General features: G+C 39.4%; 2 protein-coding genes across 2 annotated transcripts; both read right to left on the bottom strand.

The window, feature by feature from the left end:
• Positions 1-11,083: 11,083 nt before the first annotated feature.
• Positions 11,084-15,326, bottom strand: LLPH (LLP homolog, long-term synaptic facilitation factor). The gene is made up of 3 exons (XM_032207844.1): positions 15,267-15,326; positions 14,972-15,154; positions 11,084-11,310 (listed from the first exon to the last, which is right to left on the bottom strand). The coding sequence occupies exons 2-3, from the start codon at positions 15,150-15,152 to the stop codon at positions 11,147-11,149; spliced, it is 345 nt and encodes a 114-aa protein (XP_032063735.1). The 5' UTR covers positions 15,153-15,154; positions 15,267-15,326; the 3' UTR covers positions 11,084-11,146.
• Positions 15,327-15,424: 98 nt separating this feature from the next.
• Positions 15,425-23,141, bottom strand: TMBIM4 (transmembrane BAX inhibitor motif containing 4). Its single transcript, XM_032207590.1, has 7 exons — positions 23,005-23,141; positions 21,393-21,501; positions 19,971-20,076; positions 18,382-18,415; positions 17,363-17,480; positions 16,815-16,860; positions 15,425-16,228 (listed from the first exon to the last, which is right to left on the bottom strand). Exons 1-7 carry the CDS (start codon positions 23,099-23,101, stop codon positions 16,022-16,024), a joined length of 717 nt encoding a protein of 238 aa, XP_032063481.1. The 5' UTR covers positions 23,102-23,141; the 3' UTR covers positions 15,425-16,021.
• Between the last annotated feature and the right edge of the window lie 3,442 nt (positions 23,142-26,583).

The following is a 26,583-nucleotide window of genomic DNA, read 5'->3' on the forward strand; positions in this document are numbered from 1 at the left end:
TTTTTCCCTTCCATATTCCTGATTTCTATTGAATCTCCTTTTTCTTTGGCTCTGGCTTTACTCCCTGTGGTAATTAAGGACTGACCTGCAAGGCAGCAAGCAATCTATGCTGAGCAGATAAGTACAACCTTATCTTGAAGCTTGTAGTTTACCCCTTTGAAGTTAAACAAGTATCTATGTGTTTAGCTGACTTGGGACCTCAAATAGCAAATGCATGGCTTTGACAGCAGAATTGAACGACCTCTGCTCCCCTAGGCAAGAAATTGAGGGACAAAGGCAAAGAAACAGTTGAAAATTGCTGTGGAAAAAAATTGGCTTGGTATACTCCCACCATTTTAATATATTCCTTTTCTCTTATTGTATAGCTGTAGTCATCACAATGTTTATGGTTTTGCTCATATGTTCTCTCTCATTTATGCTTTACTGAACTGACATATATATTAACATCTCACTTGTTAATAAACTCTGGTAGCTAAGTCACTGCTCTAGATCTTGTTGAAGTTGTAAATGAGGGAAGGTGCTTTATCATCTGGCAATTTCTCGCCTTTTCATGTAAATGAGTTCTTAATCTCAAAATGTAAAATTAAAACAGCAATAACCACCACCACCACAACAACAAAAACAACAAAAAAAAGACAAAACCAAAACTTAGTAAAATTGTAGGTCAGTAGGATTCTTACTATTCATTTCAACTACAGCTGGGAAACAGGAAACAGCCGCCTTCTATCAGCTGTGTAGGTAAACAAGGGCTTTGGTCATCACCTCCCCAACACCCCTAAAGTTCCTCACCTTTTGTGATCACAGCCCTCTAAGCTACTCAGCAAAGCCAGGTGGGACTATGTCACTCACCCCATCAGAAGCAGGTTGGGTCACTGAGTTGACTCCTGGGGAAAAGGTGAAGCATTTCTTCAAAGCTCTTTTTCTCCTAGATTTATATGGTGCTCAAGTTTTATCTACAGTCAATGAACTCTCTGTATTTTGTTAAAGAAAAATATTTAAGTTAAAACTACTGTGTGAGTATGCACACATACATGCATTCACATGTGCACAGGCAAGCATACGTTAAGTTTTATTTTTTTTTACATGGTATAATCTCTAAAAACATCATATAATTTATTGAAGTGCAGAAGAGACCAATTTTCCCTTCTCTTATTCTGACAGTTTCTCTCTCGTCCCACATGGTTTATATGAATGATATTTATAACGGACTTGTTTTGATCTGATATAGCCCCAGTGAATTTACTGCTGTTTCTACCCCACTGTAACTGAAACTGACAAGAACCAGAAGAATCTGCAGTTTTATTTTGGGCTTTATAGGTTTTTCCCTCACTCCCTTTTCTCATGCCTGGATGGGGTCGGCAGCTAAATAAGACCTGTGCATTCTACAATGACAGATAGCAGTTAGGTTGCAGGATGAGATGAATTGCTCCTTTGATCAAAAATAGGGTCAATTTCCACCAGCTAATAATTGTTTTGTCAGGAAAAATACATAAAAAAGTGAACAACGGATTTTTTTGTTAACAAAAGAAAACAATCTTTCCCATGTAATTAACAGTTGTGGTGTTAACAAATAACATAGGCTGCACAGAGTCAATAGGCTTACTATTTTAAATAGACTGCTGTATTTTCCAAGAAGTTATAGGATTTTGAAAAGAGATGAGCATTTCCTCTTTGTTGAGACAAACATATGTTTCTGTTCCTGTTAGGATTTCCTCCCTAGTATTACATATGAAAATGAAACGACTTGCCTAAGTGCTCTGAATGGCTCAGAGGAAAGATAAATAGGATTTAGATTTCATCCCGCTAAGGAGGAAAGCCATTCAGACACTCACTTGATAATTAAAGTTGTTATTTTAAGGTAAGCACTTGGTAGTTACAATCAAATATAAAATTGCTTTTAATGGTCTTGCTTTTGATCTTCTCAAAGGTATTTTTACATATTTGCTAATTGCAAACAAACACAATCCTATTTCACAAATAATTGCAACAGAACCAAAAAAGATTAACTGAAGGCTTATGTCCTGTGAACAACGTGCTCCTTTTTATCAAGTTTTAAGTTATTACGAATTCAGCTTCACTGAAGTGCATGAATGAAACTGCAAGAAGCTGAGCTCCCAGTAATTCATGCTAGAATCTAAATGCAAGCTCTTTTTCAGAAAGTATCCACATTTATTAGCAATCACCAGATGGGATCCCAGTGTAACCTCAGGGAAGAAAACTAATGGCTTTCCCATCGAGTCATATTTGGATATGATCCAGTCACTGTTAACATATCCAAATTCATTAGTAGCCACTGAATCCAAACCCTGTTTAACGCAAAAAGATACTTGGGAAAGATCATTTTGGAAATTATTTAATTTCCTTCCACAGCAAATTCACATTACATCTAAAAGCAAATGAAAGCTCTGGGTCCTCTGTTTCTCATGAAACAATCTCTGAAGAGATCAGGGCAGACCAGGAGCTGCATTCGTTGGTTTATATCTGTGTGTTAGTGAGTTTTCTGACAGAAATAAGATACTAAATTGTAGAGATTGTAAATGAAAGAGGACATAATCTAAAAATGCTTTGTTTCAAACATATTTAGAAATTAGAATTACATTATTATGAGCTTTGCAAAAGCTTTTTTTTTTTTTTTGCACATTTTATTTTAATTTTTTGTTCTTTACTGAAAGATAGACTTCAGCTTTTCTGTTGTGTTTTGTTGTTGTTGTTTTCTTTTTATTGTTGCTGTTTTTTAAGCTTTGTTTCCAGGCAGAAACATCAGAATATCCATTAACTGAAAGTTGCCAATTTAGTTACAAAATACATTTAATTTATTTGTATAAATTTTTGCAAATCAAATCTAAATCTAACATTTTTTTTTTTCAAGTGTGAATCTATCTCTCCAAATGAAGCAACATTTATTTTCTTACAACACAAATATTTTTTAGTTTTAAATGTTAGTCCATAAATTTTTTTCAACTGTAGCACTGTGTATTTGTTTTATAACTTACTGTTTAAAGAAACCTGGATATCCATGTCTTTATTAAAAAGTGATTCTTGAACTTTTAAAATGCTTTTATCTCTAATTTTGTATTGTCTTGTTTATATCTTACCCCTGAAACACATAAGATTTTATTTTTTCTCAGCTTCAATGATAGCTGCAGGAATAGATGCATTTGTTGTAACACTGTTTGTTGGTGTATGAGCAAAAATTGATTCGTATGCATTCCTAAAAATAAAGCACTTTTTTGTGTGTGTGTGTGCTAGTACATATAAAACTTATTTTTTTCCCAGTTTAAAAACTAATTCTAACCTAATGCAAACAGTTATCCTTTTTGCTTTTTCTAGGGTTGCTTTTAGAATTTTTAAAAATCCAATTAATTTTTAACCATGTAAAACTGCTGTTTTAAATTATTGCACATCATTACATTTGGACAATGAAAACAACACAGGCGTTTTTACTTGTCTCTGGTCAACTTCACTTTTTGGTTTCCCTGACACAATACCTTAGCTGAAATCACCACGTGGAGATTTTAAAATCCAAGGGAAAGAAGCGAATATAAAACAACTCTCTTTTCACTGAGTTTCTGAATTTTTCATTAAGGCATCTCAGTTGCTTGATAAGAACCTTACTTTTTAAGAAACTTACTTTGAAAAACAAAACACTCTATACCAGAAAGAAATTGATTCCTTTATGTTCGTCTCTGGAGAAAAAAAGGTATGTTTATGGTAAAAATAAATAAATAAATACATAAAAATAAATAAAAACCTAGATTGGGGAAGCATTCACATCAAGGAGCAATTTTAGTGTATTTTTAGAGGATAACTGATTACCAGTAAAAATATTAAGTGATTTTGCACATTTAAATGACATTCCTCATTGATACAAAATACCAGTCAAAATTTCAGCAGTTTTCCTAGCAGTTAGGAAAAGGGTGAGCCTGGAAGTGCTGGAAATACCCCCAGCGAAAGCCCCACCGAATTTTTAGCGTTTTTCTGCAATGAATAAGTGCGCGAGTTAAAAAATAAGTACATAAATGAAAGAAAAAAAAAATAATAAAACGAATAAATACTGTATGGGGCATTGCATTGCGATGCCTCACAACGATCCCTGCCCCAGGAAGGCGTCCAGGGTGGCTCAGCACGGCAGGGCAGGATGAGGGCTGCCCCGGGCTCCCGGCTATCGCTGGTGCCATCTGCCGGGCAGCATCTTCCACAGCAAGCTCGGCTCGCTACCCGCAGCACCGGCACGGACAGGCTCCCAGCTGGATTGCTCCATGGGGAGAGGCTCAGTCTTCACATCATCTCTCCCAAAATGCCCAGAAATGATCTGGTTAGGGGTGGCAATAGCACGTTTATGGGGAGGTGGGCTGAAGCCGATGGCTCGTTGCAACCGTGTCGCTTCAATTTGAGTCGCTCACTGAGGAGGTGATGCCACTGAGCACTACAACAGACAATTCAGTTTCTTTTCCTGCTGAATTTGGATGATAATAATGTCATGGCCACTGCGGCAGTGATCAGAGAAATTGTTTGAGAGGGAAAGTATGGCCTGGAAAACTTTTTGCTTCTGCCTTCTCCCATCACCATCACCCCATCACTGGGCAATCACCAGTCATGGAAGCACAGATTCACTGCTCATTGCTTTGCCAAGAGCTTGTTGAGGAGTTAGACAAAAAGGAATAGGAAAAAAAAAAAAAAAGCAACAACAAAACAAACAAAACAAACAAACAAAAAATTCTCCATCTCTAAGTCTGTGTGAGTAACAAGGGACAGAAGTCTGGAGATGAGCTCTGATGGCTCATGATAAGGACGCGTGTTAGCTGTTAGCATCATGCTGGTTAGCTAAGGAAAAAACTGCAAATGGTTTTGGTTTGCTTTTAAAGCTTTATAACAGACATTCTAAAATGTTGGACACTTGGTGGGCTTAGCAAAATAGTATTCATTTTACATAACAAGCAAAAAAACATAGAATCTTTCCCATGGACCCTAGTCTTGTGCTTTGTGTAAGAATTACAATTTTATTTTATTTTATTTTTTTTCTGTTCAATGCTATAACCATCAAGGCTATGAAGAGCAGTCCAAGGAACTACCTGGATATGGACCAGATTTTAGCAGCAGTTGCTCTCAAATAAGCTCATCTAATCTCGTGTCAGTTTTCACAAGAACTCACACAGCCTTAAGAACATTTATGAGAGAAAAACAACCCAATTATCTGAGGGCTGGGGTAGGCCAGTTTGCAGCTCAACCATCAGCAGTCCATGAAAGCTGGTGCCATCATCTCTGGCTTCCTTCTTTGCATCCTCTGACACTTCCAGGAGGTACAAGAAGTTTAGAAAAAGTAAGGTATTGTGTTTTTTTCAGTTATGTTTCAGAAATACTTTATTTTAAAATATATTTTTGAATATATTCTTTATATTAAATTAACTTAATTTTGTATTTGGGGTAGTGATGTTCCGTAGTAGTAATAATCATGATATAAAATTGTGGCTCTAGGAGTGAGAATTTGTTGACACACAGCTCTCTCTCTAAACCTTCATGGAAAGCTTTTGTACTGAGGTGCAAGGCAGACTGTGGCTCTGATCCACTCTGCACTGAGTTCTGTGATGTCTTGTAGAAGCAGTACCAACAAAAATTAACTGGAAGGCTTCAAACACCAGGCCAAGAACCACAACCAATAGACCTAAAATGTTCTTGCATCATACATGTACTTTGTATAGGACACTCAATACACAAACCTCTGCCTCCATACAACATACTCTTCTTAACATTTCAGACCTTTTTATATTAATATATATTTTTCACCAGAAAAAAATGAAGATTTGTGACAGTGAGGTTGAAGTGATTGGGAAGCAATTGGGAAGGAGGAAGGGCAGTACAAAAAATCATTCTCTTCCCATTCTGCCTTGTCCTTCCCTTTGAATACTGCTGCTGTTCATAAGTGAAAGTTGAAATCAGAACACTGATGGAGCATAGGAAGAAAATGGATGGTGGGAAGAGGGGAGTTGTCACAACTGTGTAGTGTTTGTTAAATGGAAGAAAGTTGTCCGTTCGCTCTCACTTTTAGCTCAGGGAAAGAAAAAAAAAAAAATCCCATTAGCTATTTCTCCCAAAGCAGTAAATAACAAATTGGGCAGCACAGCTGGAAAAGGGAGGTAGAAAAGTTGAAAAGAAGAGCAGAAGAGCCGCTTCCTGCAGCAGTGAGCTATCAGATGGCTCAGTCCTCCCATGGAAACTCACCCTTAGATAAGACAAAATTGATGGCAAAAACCTGGCCTGTCGAGAGCAATTCATAGCTGTTGTTCCCGGCTCTCATCATCCCCACCACTGCCCTGACTTGATTCAGATCATGCCACCCACAGGAGCAGATTCCTTTGTACCTCTCAGACCTCCACATTGCTAAGGCTGTAGTTCTATAATCATTTATACCGGGTAAATTCACACTACAAATCTGATAAAAATCAAATTTCCAGCTCCTATCACATTCGCTAGAAGCTATGCAACACTTCAGGCTGCTGGATGAAAAGTTAGCATAGTAAAAGCAGCTATCCAGTATAGAAGAAGGAGGGCTACATTTTTTTTTTTTTTTTTAATAAAGTGAGCTTTGTTCCCAGTCTTGTATTGCCTCCTACTGACAATGCTCTCTCTACAGTATGACAGTAAACTGTCCCAGACATAAAAAAAAAAAAAAAAAAAAAAAAGGGGGGGTGGGGGGAGAAAAGTGGAATCTTGTAAGTATATTTCAGCTAGACTAGTTTCCCAATCCACTTGATTACACAGTGCAGAAAAGGTGTCCCAGAACAGAAATAAGTGACCTGACAACCCCAGGAACTTCATTACCACCATTCAAGCCCAGTCAGCATGAGTTCATGAAAGGCAACTCCTGACTGACCAACCTCTTCTCTTTTTATGACCAGGTGACCTGCCCAGTGGATGAGGGAAAGGCTGTTGATGTAGTCTACCTAGACTTCAGCAAGGCCTTGACACAGTCTCCCACAGTGTTCTCCTGGAGAAGCTGGCAGCCCATGGCTTGGACAGGTACATGCTTTGCTGGGTTAAAAATGGGCTGGAAGGCTGGGCCTAAAGGGCCCAGAGGAAAAGGGTCTGGAGGTGTTGGTCAATGCGCGCCTGAACATGAGCCAGCAGTGTGCCCAGGTGGCCAAGAAGGCCAACAGCATCCTGGCTTGGATCAGGAATAGTGTAGCCAGCAGGAGCAGGGAGGTGACCGTCCCCTTATATTCTGCTCTGGAGAGGCCGCACCTCAAGTGCTGTGTTCAATTTTGGGCCCCTCACTGCAAGAAGGACATTGAGGCCCTGGAGTGTGTCCAGAGAAGGGCTACGAAGCTGGTGAGGGGCCTGGAACACAAGTCCTGTGAGGAGTGGCTGAGGGAACTGGGGGTGTTTATTCTGGAGAAGCCTCATTGCTCTCTACAACTGTCTGAAAGGAAGGTGTGGAGAGCTGGGGGTCAGCCTCTTCTCACAGTAACTAGTGATAGGACTAGAGGGAATGGCCTCAAGTTGCGCCAGAGTAGGTTTAGGTTGGAAACGAGGAGGCATTTCTTCTCAGAAAGAGCAGTCAGGCACTGGGATGGGCTGCCCAGGGAGGTGGTGGAGTCACCATCCCTGGGGGTGCTTAATGAAGGGTTGGACGTGGTGCTTAGGGACATGGTACAGAGGGTGACACTGGTGGTAGGGGGTGGTTGAACCTGATGATCTTGGAGGGCTTTTCCAACCCTAATGATTCTATGATTCATCCAGTGTGAGGCATCTGCAACAACTCACTTTAAACCCAAGTCCTGCACACTAAAGTGCAGACGTTGTCAGCTTGTCAGGAAACTGTCAACAGTCTATGTGATATTTAGCAATTTGCTAATGAAGTCTTTATACTGTACAAACACACATTTTATACACAACCATTTCCAAAAAAACATCAGAAGTTAATTTCTTCAGTTCTGACAGTTACACTTGCAGTTCAAAACTTGTATCGTATTTCCCCTGCCTTTCCTAGCTCCACGAAAAACAGGTTGCACAGGTGGCATGGAAGGTAGGTGGCACAGTTACAGTAGTAGGAAGTTGCAACAAAGCAGTTTCACAATAGTGCAGTTAGACACGCACACACAGAGAAAAAAATGTACAGAAAACCCCACCACTTATGCCAGTGTCATTTCAGTTAGACTTTTAGCCTTCCATCAGTTGGATCAACTGCAACTTTTTCTCCCAGAATCACAAGCTAAAATCTTTCTCAATAAAGATCAACAAATTGTGATGTGATATAATTAGTGTTTAGAGGTAGATGGCTTACTCAGAAAATCCATGTAAGGGCTTTTAAAATAAGTATTTATGCCAAAATTTATCATGTTTAAATTGCAAAGAAACAAGAACTAGGTTTTCATCAACTGATCAGACAGAACGTTTCAGATTCAGCAATGTAAGCTGAATACTCAACAATTTTAAAAAATGGCATTCGTGTTCACATGTAGATACATGAACAGCTACTCAGAGAAGATCTAAAGCAAATTCCAAATCCAAAACTGCAGTAGCAGCAAGGAGTATATGCTGAAATGCTAGAAGGTAAAATTTCCGTGCTGCGTTTGTCATGTAACCTGACCTCAGAGGTTACATCCATGCTGTGCATTTAGCCAGAGCACTGCTGTCTGTCCACACGTGAGCCTTAGCCTGAATTACAGATCCCAAGCAGCCAGGCTCTCCAGACCTGTCTGGCCCACAGAGAGGTCTGCCTCACCAGAGAGCTGGGGTGTCAGTCTGAGTACATGGAAGTACATGGTACTAGGCTAGGAGCTGCCTTCCAGTAAAGACTGCGGTTTATTCCTTTCTTATCCTCTGCTTCAGTTCAAAAATCAAACAGGATGTCTTAAAATATCTGTAGTTTAAGTGAACCTGTTTGACTTTATCCTCAACACTATGAAGGAAATACCTCACACAGGCAGTATTGTTTCAGCTGGTAGGAAGCAACAGCTAAATAAAAGATGACTGCGGGGTCTGCTGTCTCTCATTTGAGACTCAAATCCCTAATCTGGTCACAAAAGTAGTAGACTAATACATTTGTGCAACAAAGCTCAGGGCTAGGTCATAAAAGCAGAAATCTAAAAAGCATTCAGTTGAACAGATCATTTTCTCTTTCAGAGGAAAGAGCAGAGGCAGAACTGGAACAACTCCAGAGAGGAGAGCATAAGGCAAGTACAGCAGTGGCGGGCTTGATTAAGATGAGAGACAGAGTATGGCTGTGCACCTAGAGAAAGAAAATAAACCAACTCTGAAGTCGTACGTTTAATGGAAGTACTTTGTCAGTTTGATTATCTCCACTCAGGAAAAGCAGTCTGCTTTCCCACCAGCCACTGCTTGAAAGTAACCCGATTTACAAACAAGCATGTCAGAAATAGCACTGTGCTTACTCTATAGAAAAAAAAATTGTTAGCACTTAAACCTAAAAAACTCCCCTCCACAACTCCCCAAAGCACTGCACACATTAAGCAGAATAGAGCCAACAGCATTAAAATGGTAATGAAACACAAAGTGACAGCTCTTTCCATTTTCCAGATAAAAATAATGATGAATCTAATGAACGTTTTCCTCCATATTAATCAAATTTAAAATAGTACTAATGTAAATGTTAGAATATTTGATAATGAAATCTAGACCCTAGTATCTAATAAAGCAAAGAACCGAATAAAGAGCAGCATCTATTTTTTTTGCAGAGATATTATCAACTTCATGGAAATATTTTAAAAATACAAATGTAAGTTGTTAAAGGATTGTAATTCGGTATACTTTGATCTACACATCTTACTGAGACTTGTTAGCTGTCAGTGTATGTGCAAACAGATGATATACTGGTATGTCCTGCAACATCTTTGTAATTCTTTGCTTCACCTCAGTATAAGAAGAGTATTTTCCCTCAACACTTAACAATCATAATAAAAACTAAACAAAATACGGCTGATTTTTTCCAGAAAAACTAAATTTTCAGGCTGAGTAGTCCTTAATGGACTTTAGTACAGAATACCAGTGGAACTACTTTTAAAAGGCTAAATCCTACGTCCCATGTCCAAGTAATCACACATCACAATTTCTGGGCAATTACAGAACGTGGATCCCACCTTGGGTGACGTTGTACAAAGGTTATGCTCTGCATCAATGCAGGGTACTTCAACAGGCAATACACAGCAAGACTGGTACTGTAATTACTTCCATCCTCGAAATGAGAGACATTTTAAAAACACGGGCTTTCTGGGCAACTAATTCTTGCATCTGTCATCACATGTTATTGCCAAGTAATATGCAACCAACTGTAGCTAATGACATATAAATGGCATCTGTTACGCAATCCTGCAATATTTTATTCTATGCCCACATTGTAAAGCATGATAGATTACTGCCATTTTAAGAGAAATATAAAGCTACTGAAAATACATGCAGAAAAATAAATCCTCATTTACTTTAATAAAACTTGGAAAATGTTTTAGAACTTCTTCCTCAGTCTGTGCGTTTGCATTCACTCAGATTAACAAGAAACGAATCAAACAGTTTTACTTTCAATTACTTAGCTCCTACTGTATTTCAGTTGCATAGTGAAAAACCTTGTTTCAACAACTTTCTCTTTGCGAATTTTTAAAAAAATGTCATGCCGACACTTTGTTTTGATTTTTACTTTAAAAAGAAAATTTCATGAAGCTTTGGTGTTGACTTCAGTGTGTAATCTCCTTTAAGTTACATATTAAGAGGCTGTTTTCATTGATCACCAGACGTTAAAAGCGACACAGATCAGCATGACAGAAGTTATTTGACAGAACTTAAAGGATACAGTGAGCTTACAGAAATCTTTGGTAAAATTTACTAATAGAAAAATTACATTGACAACAGGTCAAGACCATTTACAGCTTTTTTTTTTTTTATAGCATCCATAAAATAAAAGATGACACCCCCCCCCCCCCTCTCCCCAAGAAAACATATAACCAAACATTTAGTCTATTCAAAGGCACTTGCTTTTTTGCATTGCTTTCATCATTTGCGTGCCCAGCAGTCTCTTCAGAGGTTCATGCAACAAAATAAATCATACTTGGTGGCCAAATACAGAAGCATCGTGTACTTGTTTAGGATATTTATTATGGAAAGTAAAATACTCATGATCTTACAAAGTTCTTCAAGTCTACCGGGCTCGGCCTTTGGCCAACTTTGATTTTTTTTTCTCTTTTAAGCGCTGTGCCCTAAGCTTCTTTTTCTGCCTGGAATGCATCCATACTGGGTACTGTCCATGCTCGTCTAGGAAAGTTTTTTTGTTTCGTTTATTACCTATGTCCATTTTGCAGTCATCTGGAAAAGAAAGGAATTTATAGTGAGCAAAATACATGAATCAGTTTCATAGAAGCTATTTTGTTACTAGATTCACAAACATGATAAAAAGATCTCTATACACAACAGTATTTGTGGACAGAGAGATGAAGGCTTTGTACATTGAAAGTGGTTTCCAAGCCAATACAACAGCAACCCAAGAATTTCAACAGCTGATAGTAAATATCAAGAATTTTCCCTAAAGGCCTATGTCTGGGCAAAGCACCTTATTCTTTAGCCTGCCATCTGTTCCAACACTGTGTCTAAAAACGTTGTGTGTGGTCTCCATCAAAAGCTGCAAGCATACAGGAAGCCATAGGCTTACTGAAACATATGTACAATTAAACACTTTTTATGATGTAATGTTTAAGATGCAAGAAAGTTCTAAACGTTAAATTGAGTGGAAGATGAAGACAGGTAAAGAGAAGAATAAAGAGAAAAATCTCTGAAAAATGCAGGGAACATATAACTTATGAGCCAGCAATGATACATTTGCCTGAAAAAGTGAGCATAGGATCAAGTTCAATACAATTAAGAGGCAAAGAGGACTAATCTCTAGGACCAGGAAGGCTACCTGTGACGTGGTCACTCCTAAGAACAGCATCCTCACCTAGCTAACACCACAAGAACTGGCTCTTTTAGGGAGACAACAAGGCTACAAGGAGGGGGGGGGGCACCTTGTTAAGTGTAGATTTGAATAGTACTGTACTATTAAACTTTTGTTTCCAACCTTCCACATGCAATGCTAAAAGCTTTATGATGAGCTTTTACATAGAGGAAGACGACTTTATGTTGTTTGATGTTAGAAGACAAAGTTCATGAGGAAAAGGCCAACACACTGCTTCAACGGTTGAAATGTGCTGACAGTCTACAGGGATCTGCAGCAGTCATGTGCAGGAACCCTAAAGTTGGGATATGAATACCTGTAATCAGCAGAGAATCAGCACAGGGGCTTATTGCTGCCTGCAAAGGGTAAGCAAGACAAAAAGTCCCAGCTCCAGAGATGTCCTGAGACATCAGAGAAACACAAGGGCTTCTTAACACTGCTGCTCTGCAAATGCCACGGAAAAGCTGGTCTGTCCCAGCCCAAAGCTCCAGATGTTGGGAGCAAGAGCTAGAACACGGGGGGAAGGAAGGTTCTGAAGAACACAGAACCACACAAACTATTAGTTGACAGTTCAGGTGGCGCTCATATAAATTGCTGCATTAGATGGCGGTACAGATGTGATGCTACAGCATCAGGTTTTTTCTTCTAGTAATAACACGTAAAAGAAAGGATCCACAGCACCAAGCAGCACAGCACAAGTCACAACTTGCAAAAATCTATTGAAGAAATAAGCCAGCGCTATTTGATGGCCAAGCTTCCCAAACAGAGCAACAATCAGAGCAAAATAACAGCACAAAGTTACAAACTAGGTTGCATACACACTGGTTTATACAAAACCACTTTGCTTCCAACCAATTAATTTGTAATTTTACATTTAGTTAGGGTACTGTTCATGGATTTCTTTTAAAGTTAATCCACCCCTAAATAAAAAACAGATAAAGGAAAAAACATAGAACACAACTTTACTTAAGTTTCTTCTCTGGGTTCTTGTCCTGTCATACTATTAAGGTTCATCTGTGACATGAACGGGCTTGTGACTGCAAAAAGGCACTTCCATAATAAATGTCTGCTGCAACATTAACTAAATGAAGAAATATTCCTGGACAGAGTATTGGTTGTCTATGTAATGTGACATTTTCATCACTTTGCAATCCCAAGGATGCTGTAGGAATCAGTAAGAGGAGGAAAGTTACTGAACAGTAAAGTGGTCTGAGGATGTAAAGAAAACTTACCAAAAAGATTGAAAAGAGAAAAGAGAGAAAAGATAAAGAAAAGGACAAAAAAAAAAAGCTATAAAAGCAGTTAATTGCAGCAGACTCAATGGGTATGATTATGTTGAAAAATATGTGCATGCCCATAAAGTTTTAAGAACATCTACAAAACTGCTTTTGACTGAAGGCTAGCCAGACCTTCCATTATTTTTTCCTAACAACAAAAACTAGGGGAAAAAAAATATTCTGTAGTATGTTGTGAGAAATACCTTAAGGTAACACAGGAAGATATCCCTAATACATCTACATACTTTCTAAGGCTGGAAAATTATTCACCTGTTGCTTATCTATGGGAAGTATAAATTCTAGATTAAACCTTACACTTCAGTCCTTCATAACATTTTGCAAAAACGTGAATTTCTTAGCGTCCATAAACCGTTTGTGCTGAAGAGTCCTCTCAAAGATAGCATTATTTCCACAAAACTTACAGCTAAGTATTTCTGAGGCTGCTACCTCTCTGCAGATGCTGCGTGAAATTGGCCACTGCATATAAAAGTTGCCAGCAGATTCGGAAGGGGGTGCAGGAATGACATAACCAGGCACTTGATTCAGAAACTAGGTTTAAGACAGCAATGTTTCCTGCAGCTTCAGCACCAGCAAGCTGATGACGTTCCAAATCATTTTGAAAATTCAATCCTAACCATTGTAAGGAACAACTTTTACAGCTGGTTTACAGGACAAATGAGAACCACAGAAAAAAAGCTACAAATCATACTCAGTTCTACCCTTAACAAGGTAATTATTTTTTATATAGCCTCCATTTCCATTTGCAACAGTTTATAGGCTCTGCTGTTCAAATTCGTAATCCTTCTGTGTCTTTCCTAATCCCTGAAGCACTGACAAAACTGCCTGCGTGACTGACAGTCATGACTAGTATTATTTCAAATCCCTACTGTGCTGTCTCAAGAGACTTCTGCATCCCACATAAAAAGCTTATATTGGCAACTTCGTAACAGCTTACACAGCATAAACTGGAAAAGAAAAAAGGGCTATGATTTAGTCTGGAGTGCAGTTTTGGAAAGAGGTGGTATCTTTCTGACTCCTGTCCAGGACACAGCTACTTAAAACCTTTGTTTCCATTTCCTGAACTATTTAAAGATTACATCCTTTCCAAGGAATGGACAGGAAGATGGAATTACCTGTAGGTGGTAATGTCATGCAGTCCTGCACCACGTGTAATGTATTACCAGCATTAAAAAACCAGGGTCCTTGTTACCCATACCAGGGCACAATATATTTAAAACTGATAAATCACTGCCTATGATAAGGTATCTACAAAATAGTTTTAGCTCCCGCTTTATACATTTTTTTAACATCCTTAAACTGGAAAAGAAGTTATGTCCTATCTCGAGCTTAACAGCAAAGATGATGCTGTGATTGGAATAAACTGCCAAGGAATCCTTGCTTGCTTAATGCTTTTGCAAAGGGATCTCTGAGGAGCTTTAAATCAAATACTTTAAATCAGATGCTATTAAGCCAGCTCCACAAGCGACTAGATGCAATGCAGAAAGAAGCTAACGTTACCAATGAGCAGATTCATTGACTTAATAGCAAATTTAGGCTTTGGAGGAGAGAGATTTGGCTTTCCAGGCCGACAACACGGAGCAGAACTGATGACGGCGGTGGAAAGCAGAGGAGTAGCAGAAAGCTCCCGGTACATTAGGCTGCTTGCAGGATACGAGCAGGCGGGGCAGGAAGGAGGAGGGGGGGGGCGGCTGCGGAGGCCGGGCCGTGCCCGTGCCGCGTGTCCCGCTCCCCGTCTCACCCTGCTGCTGGCGGAGCTCGGCGGGGGGCAGCACGGCCGCCACCTCCTTCACCTCCTCCATCACGGCGTCGGCGTCGGCCCGCAGGAGGCTCTTCAGCCTCTCCAGCTCCTTGGGCGCGTTCTTCTTCCTCTTCTCCGCCCGCATCTTCCTCCGCCACTTGCTCCGCAGGCTCTTCGCCATGGCTGAGGGGAGGGAAGAGGGCGCCGTTAGCGCTCCGCTGCCGCCCCCCCCCCCCCCCCCCCACCAACGGCCGTAACGGTCCCAACGGCCGCCCCCACCCCCCCCACCGCTCACCTCAGCCGCGCACGAGGCCGGTGCCCACCCTCGCGCTAGGCCGCTCCCGCCGACTGCGCATGCGCGGGGCGGTGCGCCCCGGAGGAGCATCACGTGACCCCCCCCCCCGCGGGTTCTCCCGTAAGTCTCCGAGCGCGGGGGCAGCACCAAGCGCAGGCTGCGGGCTGCAGTTTATTGGGGGAACGGACACAGAGCGCCAGCGACTGCCTTCAAATGGCTCCAAACACGCAAAGACAGGCAATAAATAATCCTTAATACACCACGAACCCCTTCGTCTTCGTCCCCCGCCAGCTCGTGTAACAATCTGACAGAACATTCCCCCCACACCACACAAAAACTCGAACAAGTTTTAACTTAATAACACATTGCACACGGATAAACTGGGGCTGCCTGTATGCTTTCCACTTGCGATCCCAAAAGCAAACATTCCCAGCACCTACAGAACAGACAGAGGCATTCTAACAGCTTCCTCTGGAACAATCAGAAATTGGCAAACAATTCAATAACAAATTACATTGAGTGCAAATTAAGTAATTTAAAAAGTGATTGAAACAGCTACACCACGTTAACTAAATAAAATACATGTTCTAGACAAGAACTTCAGCAACACGAAAAGCCCTGCCCCCCGAAAAAGAGGGATCAATACTCATGGAATGACAGAGCGACAGAGATTCAGTCTCTTTGTAGATCATCCAAGCCAACGCTATTTAGGTACTGAACTTCATACTTGTGATAATCAACCTCTCTGCCTCTGATTATTTTTTATTAAATGCCTCCAGTAAACGCAGCAGGTGTAGGAACAGATTGATGATGTCCAAGTAGAGATTGATCGCAGCCAGTATGTACTCTTCGGGGGATAATTTGTGCATCAGCAAATGAGTGTCGTAAATTATAAATCCACAGAAGAGAAGTGCTCCAGCAGCAGCAAAAACCAACTCTATCGTCTCACTGTAGAAAAACAGCTGGAGGCAAATGAAAGAGAAAAAAATGTAAATTTAATTTTCTTCTTAATATTAAAATCTCTGCATAAAGATATGCTGCACGTAAAACATGGATAGCTACTGTCTTTTTACTGCTTTATACATACAAATACGATACTACAATGACTCTTCAACATTCTTATTGCACATAGATCCCAGTCATACAATCTCTTAACTAAGTAAAAAGTGTCTTCTCTTAAGAGAAAGCAAGCTCTGGTCTCCAAAACAGTAACACCAGAAGACAAACTAAACAAAAAAAAATCTGATTAAACCAGAAGTCTCCTTCCCATTCTGTCAGACAAGTAGTGCACCTCAGCTGACAGCACTCTTGTCAGTCAGTTCAAACACCACTTTCAAACTAGCAAGAACAGCATCCAACAAAAATCTGAACTAGAAATGAATGGTTAAAAGATTACAAACATCATCTACAACAGTAATGGACCCAGGCAGGATTTTTTTTTTATTATTAGGATATTTCAGAGCATTCAAAATGTTTTAGTTAGATTAGAAGTTAATACACAATTTACGTGAAAGAGTATTTTTTGACCTTGAACGTGAGGTATCTTACCCTCAAGAAACCTGAGAAGATTAAAATCCACAAGCAAGCAAAGAGCCTGAAAAAAATAATAAAATAAAAATTAAGCTGTGAGTGCTAACAATACCTTTTCTTTTAAATTTTACTTAAAGTCTCTAAATCTCTCTTTGTATAAAACCTCCCCACAATACACTCAGTAAATAAACATCATCAGTTCTTAGATACCAACTGTTTGCTGGCATCAGTGGTAAAATTTGCTTTTATAGAGCTGTCAAAAGTTACACCCTAAATTTACTGTTATATTTGAAACTGCTCAGTCTCAGTGAAAAATCCAGATAAACTAGTGTAATATGGTTATAAGAATCATTATTGCAATAAGGAGCGCTATGCTGAAAATAATTTCTTACCAAGAGAGCAGAACTGCATAAAATCAGTAACTTAAGATAAACAATGCCCTCACCATTCACTTGCAGTAGGTTAGCTTCTATTGACCTGTATTCATTGTTATATCTGCAAAGCTTGCTTTAAAAATAAAAAAAAACTAGCTTAACAAAACAAAAGTCATAGATAAGACAACATACCCCGCTCCGAATTTGCTGAAGTCTCTCTTCGACTGCAAGGTATATGCAGTCAGTCCAAGAAATACAGCAGTAGTGAGAATAAAGGCTTGCAAGACGATGGACACATCGTAGAAACTCACTATAAACCGAAAAAGCAAACTGTCACTTAAAGAACGCTATCCCATGTATTTGCTCAGTTACCTGTTGTGGAAATTAAATTTAAATGTTCACAGACAAGAAAAAATCTGAGTTGTTAGCAAAAAAGGCAAATTATGCCTGAACTTGTCTTTGCACTTCAAGATCACAATCATATGTTACACAGACCTTTGCACTAAGTTTGACGTTTATGGAATATTTGTAGCTTCTTAAATAGAGATAAGAACAATCTTCCATACTCACAGAAAAAAAAAAAAAAAAAAGAGGAAAAAATAAAAAGTGAGCTATTTTATGCCTTGATGTGTTAGAACTTTTTGATTAGGATGCAGGAAGGAAAATATAAGTGGGTGGAGCCTTTTTTCTACCTGACTTCCTCTTTAACCTCATTTCCACAAATGACTTTTTTTGACTTTTGTTTTTGTTTTGTTTTGTTTGCAGGAGACCTGAAACCACACTGAAGAGGTTTCAGCTTACGATGGAAGCTATAGTGCAAGGTGATAGCACAACTTCTCTGCATACCGCCCTGAGAACAAAGTACAAAACTCTCCAAACTCAAAGCAGTTCCCTCAGAGGACGAAGGAGGAGATGAGGACATTTTACTTGCAGATCAGCTCTGCTGAGAGGTGCCTTCCAGGAATGAGCACTGCTAGCTGTTCTAAAAGAATGGATGGCATAGCTCACTTCAGGTTTATACAATTTCACTCCTGGACAAGACTCCAGCTTCCTCTCTTGATTCCCCAGGTTTTTACTAAACTCATTATCATTCGGAATTGTTAATCATCTTAATATCTCATTTAGGAATCTCAGATGGCAATTAGTAAAACATATTGGATTCATTATTCAATTCATTTAAGGAACCAGAAAATAGGATGGCTATCATTTACCTGTAATAGCAACTGTCAGTGCTTCCAGCAGGGTCTACAAAAAGTAAAAACAAATAATTACAATGATAAAGAAAACAAAACAATTGGAGACTTCACACGTAATAAGATCCATTATGTAATATAAACCCCGTATGTGTTACATTAGTTCTCCAGTTAAATTTTTATACATTATAACATGCTTGATGTCCAACAAGAAAATGGCAATCGTTCTGTCATCGTGTGCTGGACGTTGCTGTGATACATAAAAATAACGCAACATAACGTGAAAATGAATGACAGACAGCCACTCCAGAAAACTGCCATTAAGGTCTTCTACACAGAGCACACACTGATCTGATCACAGTTCTTACAAACAGCTCAATAGGGCTGTAACATTTCTCAGACCTGCTATTAGAAATGATCTGTTTCCAGCTTTCTGTACACTTTTCAATATTTGAAATACTTTCACTGAACACTCTTAATATCTTATTAGACAGCTAAGTGTCTGTGTCAACTTATTCCTCTCCCCAGTCTGCCACTCATAAAGCTAAGATAAAACCAAATGTACTATTGATGTCTGGGTCAAAAAAAAAAAAAAAAAAAAGAAGGTAATTTGAATTTAAGTTTCATTACAAGAAAACAAGAGAACTATCTATGGCATGAACCAAGAGATCATATCAAAATAACAGCATGTTTAACCCATATTTTTTTTAAGGCAATTTATCACATGCAGTTTTTAATCCTTCTATTCCTACACAATGTAATACTTAAAACTGTCATGCCATAAACTGTCACACCACATTTGGTGAAACTATTACTTTACTCCCTGTTACTTTCTGTCCTGAAAGACAGCAGTGAGTCAGGATACAACCCTGTAACAATTAAAAGTTTTTCTTTGTAAGTAAGGGTGGGTTCTGTCTTCCCACTTTATGACAAACACAACTTAGGCAGCTTCTAAAGCATCAAATTCTGATGGTGCTGATGTGACTTCCTTTCATCAGACTGATTTGCTACATAGTCCAAAATACCCAGGAGCAAGTTAGCCCACATCTACAGCTTTGCAACATCAGGAGACTGACATTTGAGGATAGTGTTGTTTGACTTTCCCGTGTTGGAAACATTTTAAGAATTTAGCATCAAACAGAAAACATTTAATGAAATAAACACATATGGCTGGTTATATTTGGGCCTGTCCTCGAGGTTGTCCATTGAACAAATATGGCAACAGGAATGGTCCCCTTCTTTGCTATTGAGCAGTTGCACAGAAATTAACAGAACAATAATATACACATACATAACATATACACACAAACACACATACATATATAGAAGTAAAAAAATAAGGGGGGGAAGGAAAGGAAAAAAGCTTGCTCAATCTGATTTCAAGCTCTAACGTTCTTCCTGAAAATGTGGTAAAAGAAATCTGAACTGGAGGCTATCTAGAAACAACCTGTGAATAGAACCTCCAAAAATACCCTACATACTCATAAAATTTTGAGTTATCTTCCAAGGAATACAAGAAAAATTAGCTACTACTAGCTTGATTTAAGGAGTTCATCAAAATCGAAGATGTTCTAAGGACTACTGAAATTAAATGTATAAATACTTACAAATCCAAAAAGTAGGTATAAATTAACAGGATGCTGGTGTCTGTAGAGCGTCAGTGCTAAGATTATAGCCAAAGATCCAAATACAGATATCAAAAGCAAGGCAGGCCTGTAAAGTTTCATTAAAAAAAAAAAAAAAAAAAGGTCATCAAAATTAAGATAAAATACTTGGTAGACATTAAAAACGGTTTATATAAAACAAACTTTTAAAGTGATCACCTACACAAAGATACTGCTCCGTAAATCCATAGTAAACGTAAAGCAAGTCTTACAATAAAACTGTTCTTAAACATATCACCATAGACAATCAGTTAAAAATAGTACGGCCACAAATAACAATAGTTTTTTCATGCTGAAGCTATAGATTGCCCAGGAATTCATCAAGTGTATGAAGAGAAAAATCTATCTGAACTCAACTAACAGTTTTAAAGTATATGTAATACTTTGTATATTAAGAATTCCAGGGAATTGTTTTATTTATTTATTTATTTATTTGGTAGGTTTTTTTAATTAAGCACATGAATCCAACAAACATGAGCACTAACCATGCCAAAGAAAACCAGGACTGACTGGCAAATATAGCTATAATTAAATCATTCAAGAAGCCCTCCTAGCAAAAACTAGACTAAAATCAAACACAAAATCACAACAGGTCTAACTGAGCAGGATGATTAAAAAAAAAAAAAAGATTTAATTATAAAACTGTAGTCTTACAACATCTGCTGTATATAATACAGCTTATACAGGAACTCATATAGTACTAGATCCTCCTTTTTTATTAGGGCTATAAAGCGAAAGTAAAAGCAAAGCTTGCAAGTGCACTTGGAAGAAAACAGAAACTGGACTCAGTGCTTTCTTCCTTTCCCCAGTTATTCTTTTCTCCTATTTTCACCACAGTTTGATTTTGAGACTTGTTTTTTTCTCATGCAAATTATGAGGCAAAAAACTAAACCCATAGGAATTTTAAAAGACTAATTTTCAGGAGACAAAGAAACAAACAAATCAAAAAAAAAACCACACCAAAGAGTGGGGGAGGAGTGAGAGGATTAAGAAATGATTCAGCTTTTTGGAACTAATACACATAAACAACAACATACCAAATAGATTCTAAGAGCAGATATTTAGACTATAAAACAAGAAATATCAATAATTCAGATGTTCCACACTAATATATAGCTTTTCATAATGCAAATAAACACTATTACTAACGTACTGATTAAAATAACTTTTAATAACAGCAGTTGAAATACATTTTAATAATAAACTACAGAGAAAAATGTCAGAAGAAAAGTTATGCCATAATTAGGTTACAAATTTTCTATTATAGAATCACAACACTGTGTGATCAGGCATACAGGAGTGCTCCAGAGCAACTACATAAACTAAACACACTGATACACACTGTGATTTCATTTTAGTATTTACCTTTCATGAACAAATGCCTGTACTCCAGTAGAGTACAGAAAAATTGCAGATGTGACCGTGGTCAAAAGAACTTGAATGGAAAGAATGCTGTAGACTTTCCGCAGAAAAGCTAAAAGAAAGAAAATAAAAACATAATCAACTTTCACTTACACTAAGAAAGTTCAACAGTAAATCGGATACAAAGTTTCTGTTTGATATGGAACTATTAGAAATTCTTTATTCAGTGAAAAAACACAGAAGAAAATAGTAATAAGCTGTTTTTCCTTAAAACACCAATACAGTATTACAGCAGGATTACGCTTTTTCTTGCACATAGTTATATAGACAGCAACAATGATGACAAGAAGAAATAATAGTAAAAAAACATTTAGGAAGGATTTATTTCAGACTGCTTTTATAACTACATCCAATCTCTATTTTCACTGTGAAAATACTAAAAGTATTCATCACGTTCCTGGTATCTAATGAATGTAAATGAAAAATGATAAGCTTGGAGGTTGTGTGGAGACAGAAAGAGCTGTAAGTATTTTTAAACAGCGAAACCTTTACAGTAATATCGATTTAATTGACCTTTTGTCATGTTAGACATAATTTATCATCATTTGTGACTTCTGCTGTACTGGATGGATACCTACAGATATAAGCTACTACAAGAAATTTCTAAATTAAGCTAACAGGCTTCCTAATTCATGAATAAGAGAGTGGTTCACGACACTATGATATGGGACATAACACGTATGTCCCACTCTAAATGGAAGGAGACCAAGTCTATTAAGTAAAATGCTCTGCAACTAAGAATAGGCTTACAGCGAGAATCAGTCAAGCCTTAATAACACAGATTAAACAAATTTCAGAGCACATGCTAAGAGACACTAAATTAAGCTCAGCAGTGCTGCTGCAGCAGGCAAAATTAAATATATTTGTAAGCTATGAGGGACCAGACCCTACTTTGCTGTAGCACACTGAACATACACAGAGGTAGCCTGCTAGCTGGCCTGTCCTTCTCCCCACATTACTAAACACGTCAGCAGTTTTGCTAAGGGCAAGGCCACTTTCATATTGGCTAGGGCATCTTTTAATTTCCAATCAAGATAAAATTGTATTTTAATAGAGAGAGATCTCACGCTTATCAGAAATGTCTACTAAAAAATTTGCTGCGTACACTGTTTTTATTCTAAGGTGTATACCATAACACTCTACCTACTTCAGCAAGTAGGTAGCGATGAGAACATTTAATATAGGAGTACTCAATGTATTTAAGACCTGAATGCGAACAGCAAAGCAGCATTTCAAGGCCACAGCTATGGCCTGGCAGCACCCAGACGCTGAAGCTGCGGAGACAACACCTGAAAACACCCCCTAGAAGAAATTAACCCCCCTTAATTTCCGGGTTAAGCTACTGTATTTAATTACAGGCTCCGGTTTTAACACGCACACTTTTTACCAGTCTGATTTGGGCTTCAAAACGCATCGCTGTAGGGTTTAACCCCCCTGGTAAGCAGATCTACACCCACCCCCCCACACCCCACAGAAACGCCAAAATGAGCCCCCGGGGAACCAGGGGCCGGGCTGGGCAGGGCAGGGGGGGCCCTTCCTCGCCCCCAGCCCCTACCCATGCGGATGTGGACGCTGGCCGAGGCCACATTGCTGCCGTAGTTGAAGTCATCCTCGATGGAGCTCCGCGGGTAGCGCTGCTCCGCCGCCGCCATGGCCGCCGCCCTCCTCCCCTCACGCAGCAACGGCCGCCACCGCCCCGCTGCCGAGCCCCGAGCGCCTCGATGGCGCCGAGCGCCGAGCGCCTCGATGGCGGCGCCCGGTCCCTCCCGCCCGCCGCCCCCAAATGGCGGCCCCGGGGCTGTGGCGAGGCAGGGAGCCCCCTCAGGGCGAAGTGGGGAGCCCCCGAGTTTGGGTTTCTACGCGGGGGGTCTGCGGGATCACAGGAGGGTTGGGTTTGCTGTGAGAAGCCCTTCGTTGTGCCGTCCTTTTGCCCGCCCAGGTCTGCCCCGCTGGAGATTGACGATGGCTTGAGGAAATGTTATGTTTGTGCCTGTGTGAAACTCAATTTCCTGTTGCTATTTTTAAGTCTGACAGGTCGTAAGGGGAAGCTCCAGAGACTGAAAAAAAAATCATCCCTTTTACTGATCTTCACCTCTGATTCATCTCCATCTGCTATGTGGAAACCGTTCACCAAGTCCATGCCTACGAATATGTATCAGCATTCAGCAATAAATGATAAAAAAGGCTTTTGGTGTGCATGTTCACTATCACTGTACAACCCCCCAAAGCCATGTTTGACTTAGAATCATATCATAGAATCATTAGGGTTGGAAAAGACCTTCAAGATATCTGGTCCAACCATCACCCTACTACCAACGTCACCCACTGAACCATGTCCGTAAGCGCCAGGTCCAACCTTTCCTTGTATAAATATTTCATGCAAAGTAGAATTTGATTCTGGCTTTCTCCTAATTATACATCTTATCCTTCAAAGTGAATGCAGATCAATTAAACACAGCACAAAGATGCTCAATGTTTCTCAGATATATTTTGTACCATTAGCCTTTATATGAGTGGAATTGCCCCCAACAAAGTTTCCCAAGATGGTAATTCCCATTTAGGGATTCACAAAAAATAGGGGTGTGGGAAGAGGAATGCAAAATATTATTTTTTGACTTATGAATATTATCAAAAGCCTCCCAAGGAACTGAAGTGATAGACATTTTAGAAATGTATGTAAAAGATTCAACTCAAATAAAGTACTTTTAAAAATTGGAAAATAGTGGCCTCTACTGTACTCAGATTCTCAAGGGACAAGTAAATAAATTATGTGAGTCTGTGATGAAATAATCTTGAACAAATTTCTCCTAGTGAGCTGACCTAAGATATTACATTTCAATTACAGATACAAAAATTATGAACATTACTTTATATTCTGGGAAGTATTTATGGTTTTTAAAATTTCATTTCGCATTTTTAGTTGCTGTCAGCTTTAATCCTGAATTTGGAGATTTATGCATTGCTTGTATTGCTGAATAGTAACTGTTTTGAAATAATTATGCTGCCTGCTTTCTTGTGAAAGCCTTTGGTCTTCCAGTGCTAGGCATTACTGGCCAGCGTGACCAGTGCTCCCTGGTGCAAGTCCACCTAGAAGCTATCACCGATTAGAGCCCTGCCATCCCAGGTACTGTCCATCACCAGCAGCTGCTTGCTCAATTTGTGAGTCAGCTGCGGGGAACATCGCTTTGGATGCACGCAGCTAGATGTTTAGATACTGCAGGCCAGAACACTTTGTAGAGCAGAAGTTATTAATGGATTTATACAATAGGGGCTTATTTGTGGCCTCAGGCTTTTGAGTTGATAAGATAAACAGGATCATTATCAGTATTGCTCCCAAGCCTCATTAAGCAGTTGTAACCTAAAGTGAGCTGAGAACCACCAAGGTGCTGAGATATGGTGAAACTCTTTCATTTTTCTTCAGTAAAAAACTGAACTTTTGCTATCAAGATTATGATGGACTTCATTGGAACCTCAATACCCTTTTTCAAATCAGAGAGGCTCTCTGTTCTCTGCTTCTGTGAATTAAAAGGGCCTTTCTGCATGTATTTGGATAGCAAAGATATAGCTCAGCAATATCTTGAGTAAGTACTATAGGTAGTGTGCTTTTGTGAGGCTGGAAAAAGGTGACACTTTATAATGGATTTGGAAACTACAGTGCGCTATCTACCTCTTATGATAATCACTAGCTATTTGGAAGCCTCATGAAAATGATAGATGGTCTCACTTCTTTGTGAGAAATGGAAAAGTTCAGAGCATTGCAGTAGAATGGACTTGAGCAAATTTGCAATTAGTCTAAGCCTAGAAAAGAATAAAGGAGAGACATAATAGTCTTCAAATACTTTATAGAAGGCTGTTGCAGTTCTCCAGATGTGAAGAAAGTAGCAAGTAAGAGGTAGTGTGGCTTAAACTAGTAAGGAAGGTTCAGAGTGAAAAGTTGAAAACTTCTTGAAGTGTAAGCAGAGTAAAGCTGTGAAATAGGCACAGGCTATGAGACAGGAGATTGCAGGAAACAGGCATGTGTACCTTTGCACTTTTGTTCACCAACCTTCTGTGTGGAAGATGTTAGTCTGATGTAAGCCGCCAAGGAACAGTAATGGGCTTATTCAGAAAGGCAAGGGACAAAGCAGCAAATGATTCATTCAATGACGCTACTCAAGCACAATCTGTTAGGGTTGCTGCAGATGGCAGAGGAAAATTATTTACATCTGCAGTACAGATAAACCCTGCAATTTTCATGCCAAAAGACAGCATCATTCTTGTCCTGAGATCTTTTTCTGTTAGTAGCAGGCACACACATAATGCACAGGGCGGTGAGCAGTGCTGTAGAGTGGCTGTACTGAACTGAGGTTTAATAACACGGCCTCTGCCTGGCTGAATGCTTTCAATGTCTTTGCAATTTTGCATTCCTCACTTGGGAAAGTATACCTTATAAAATGCTAAATATGCCTTATAAAAAGCAAAGTATGTTTTACATTGCCTTTCTTTTCTGTATTTGATGTTTCCATAAACATACCTCCATCACAGTATTTTTATTTGAAACCACTGCAGTCCCACAGCGACTTGCCTAGGACCGGCTAGACACCATCCATGCATCCATTCTGCATGCGTGCAGGGTGAAAGAGCTTTCTGTTCTCCAGGCTCTGGTTTGGACTCCTGTATGGGGAAAGGAAGCTCTTTCTCACTAGAAACTCACTAGAAACGGACTCTTCTGTGCCTTTTGTCTGTTATACATAATCAGTAGCATTACTGGAAAAATTCCATCTGGTGCTCAGAGGTACTTGGGAAAGGTACTTGGAGCGCTGCCAGGATTCTGCTTCTAGCCAGAGGTTTGGTTTTAAATAATTGTGCCAGAGCCCCTTCGTTTGCTGCAGCTCCAAGCAGTGTTCCCAGAGTGACCCCTCACAGCATCCCTTTGATATCCACCTGTGTGTCTTCATGTAATCACGGCTGTCCTTAAGGCAGGACAAAGCAGTCTCCCCAGATTGCAAAGCCCATGATCTCCGCGTGGCTCTGGACAAATGCATGACGCATGACTCCTGTCATGTTGCTCGCATGCAGGGTGTGCAGTCACGCATGGGGCATTGGGGCAGCAAGGAGGTGAGATCCAGTCACTTTGTTTGCAGAACAGCACTGT

This window comes from Aythya fuligula, chromosome 1, assembly GCF_009819795.1.
Source record: "Aythya fuligula isolate bAytFul2 chromosome 1, bAytFul2.pri, whole genome shotgun sequence".
Classification (NCBI taxonomy): Eukaryota; Metazoa; Chordata; class Aves; order Anseriformes; family Anatidae; genus Aythya; species Aythya fuligula.

Coding starts and splice junctions, on each gene's coding strand:
- LLPH (XM_032207844.1), bottom strand. CDS start 15,152: ATGGCGAAGAGCCTGCGGAGCAAGTGGCGGAGGAAGATGCGGGCGGAG. Junction 11,311..14,971: donor CGAGCTCCGCCAGCAGCAGG/GTGAGACGGGGA, acceptor TTTCTTTTCCAG/ATGACTGCAAAATGGACATA.
- TMBIM4 (XM_032207590.1), bottom strand. CDS start 23,101: ATGGCGGCGGCGGAGCAGCGCTACCCGCGGAGCTCCATCGAGGATGAC. Junction 21,502..23,004: donor CAGCGTCCACATCCGCATGG/GTAGGGGCTGGG, acceptor TCTTTCTTTTAG/CTTTTCTGCGGAAAGTCTAC. Junction 16,861..17,362: donor TTCAGCAAATTCGGAGCGGG/GTATGTTGTCTT, acceptor TATTTTTTTCAG/GCTCTTTGCTTGCTTGTGGA.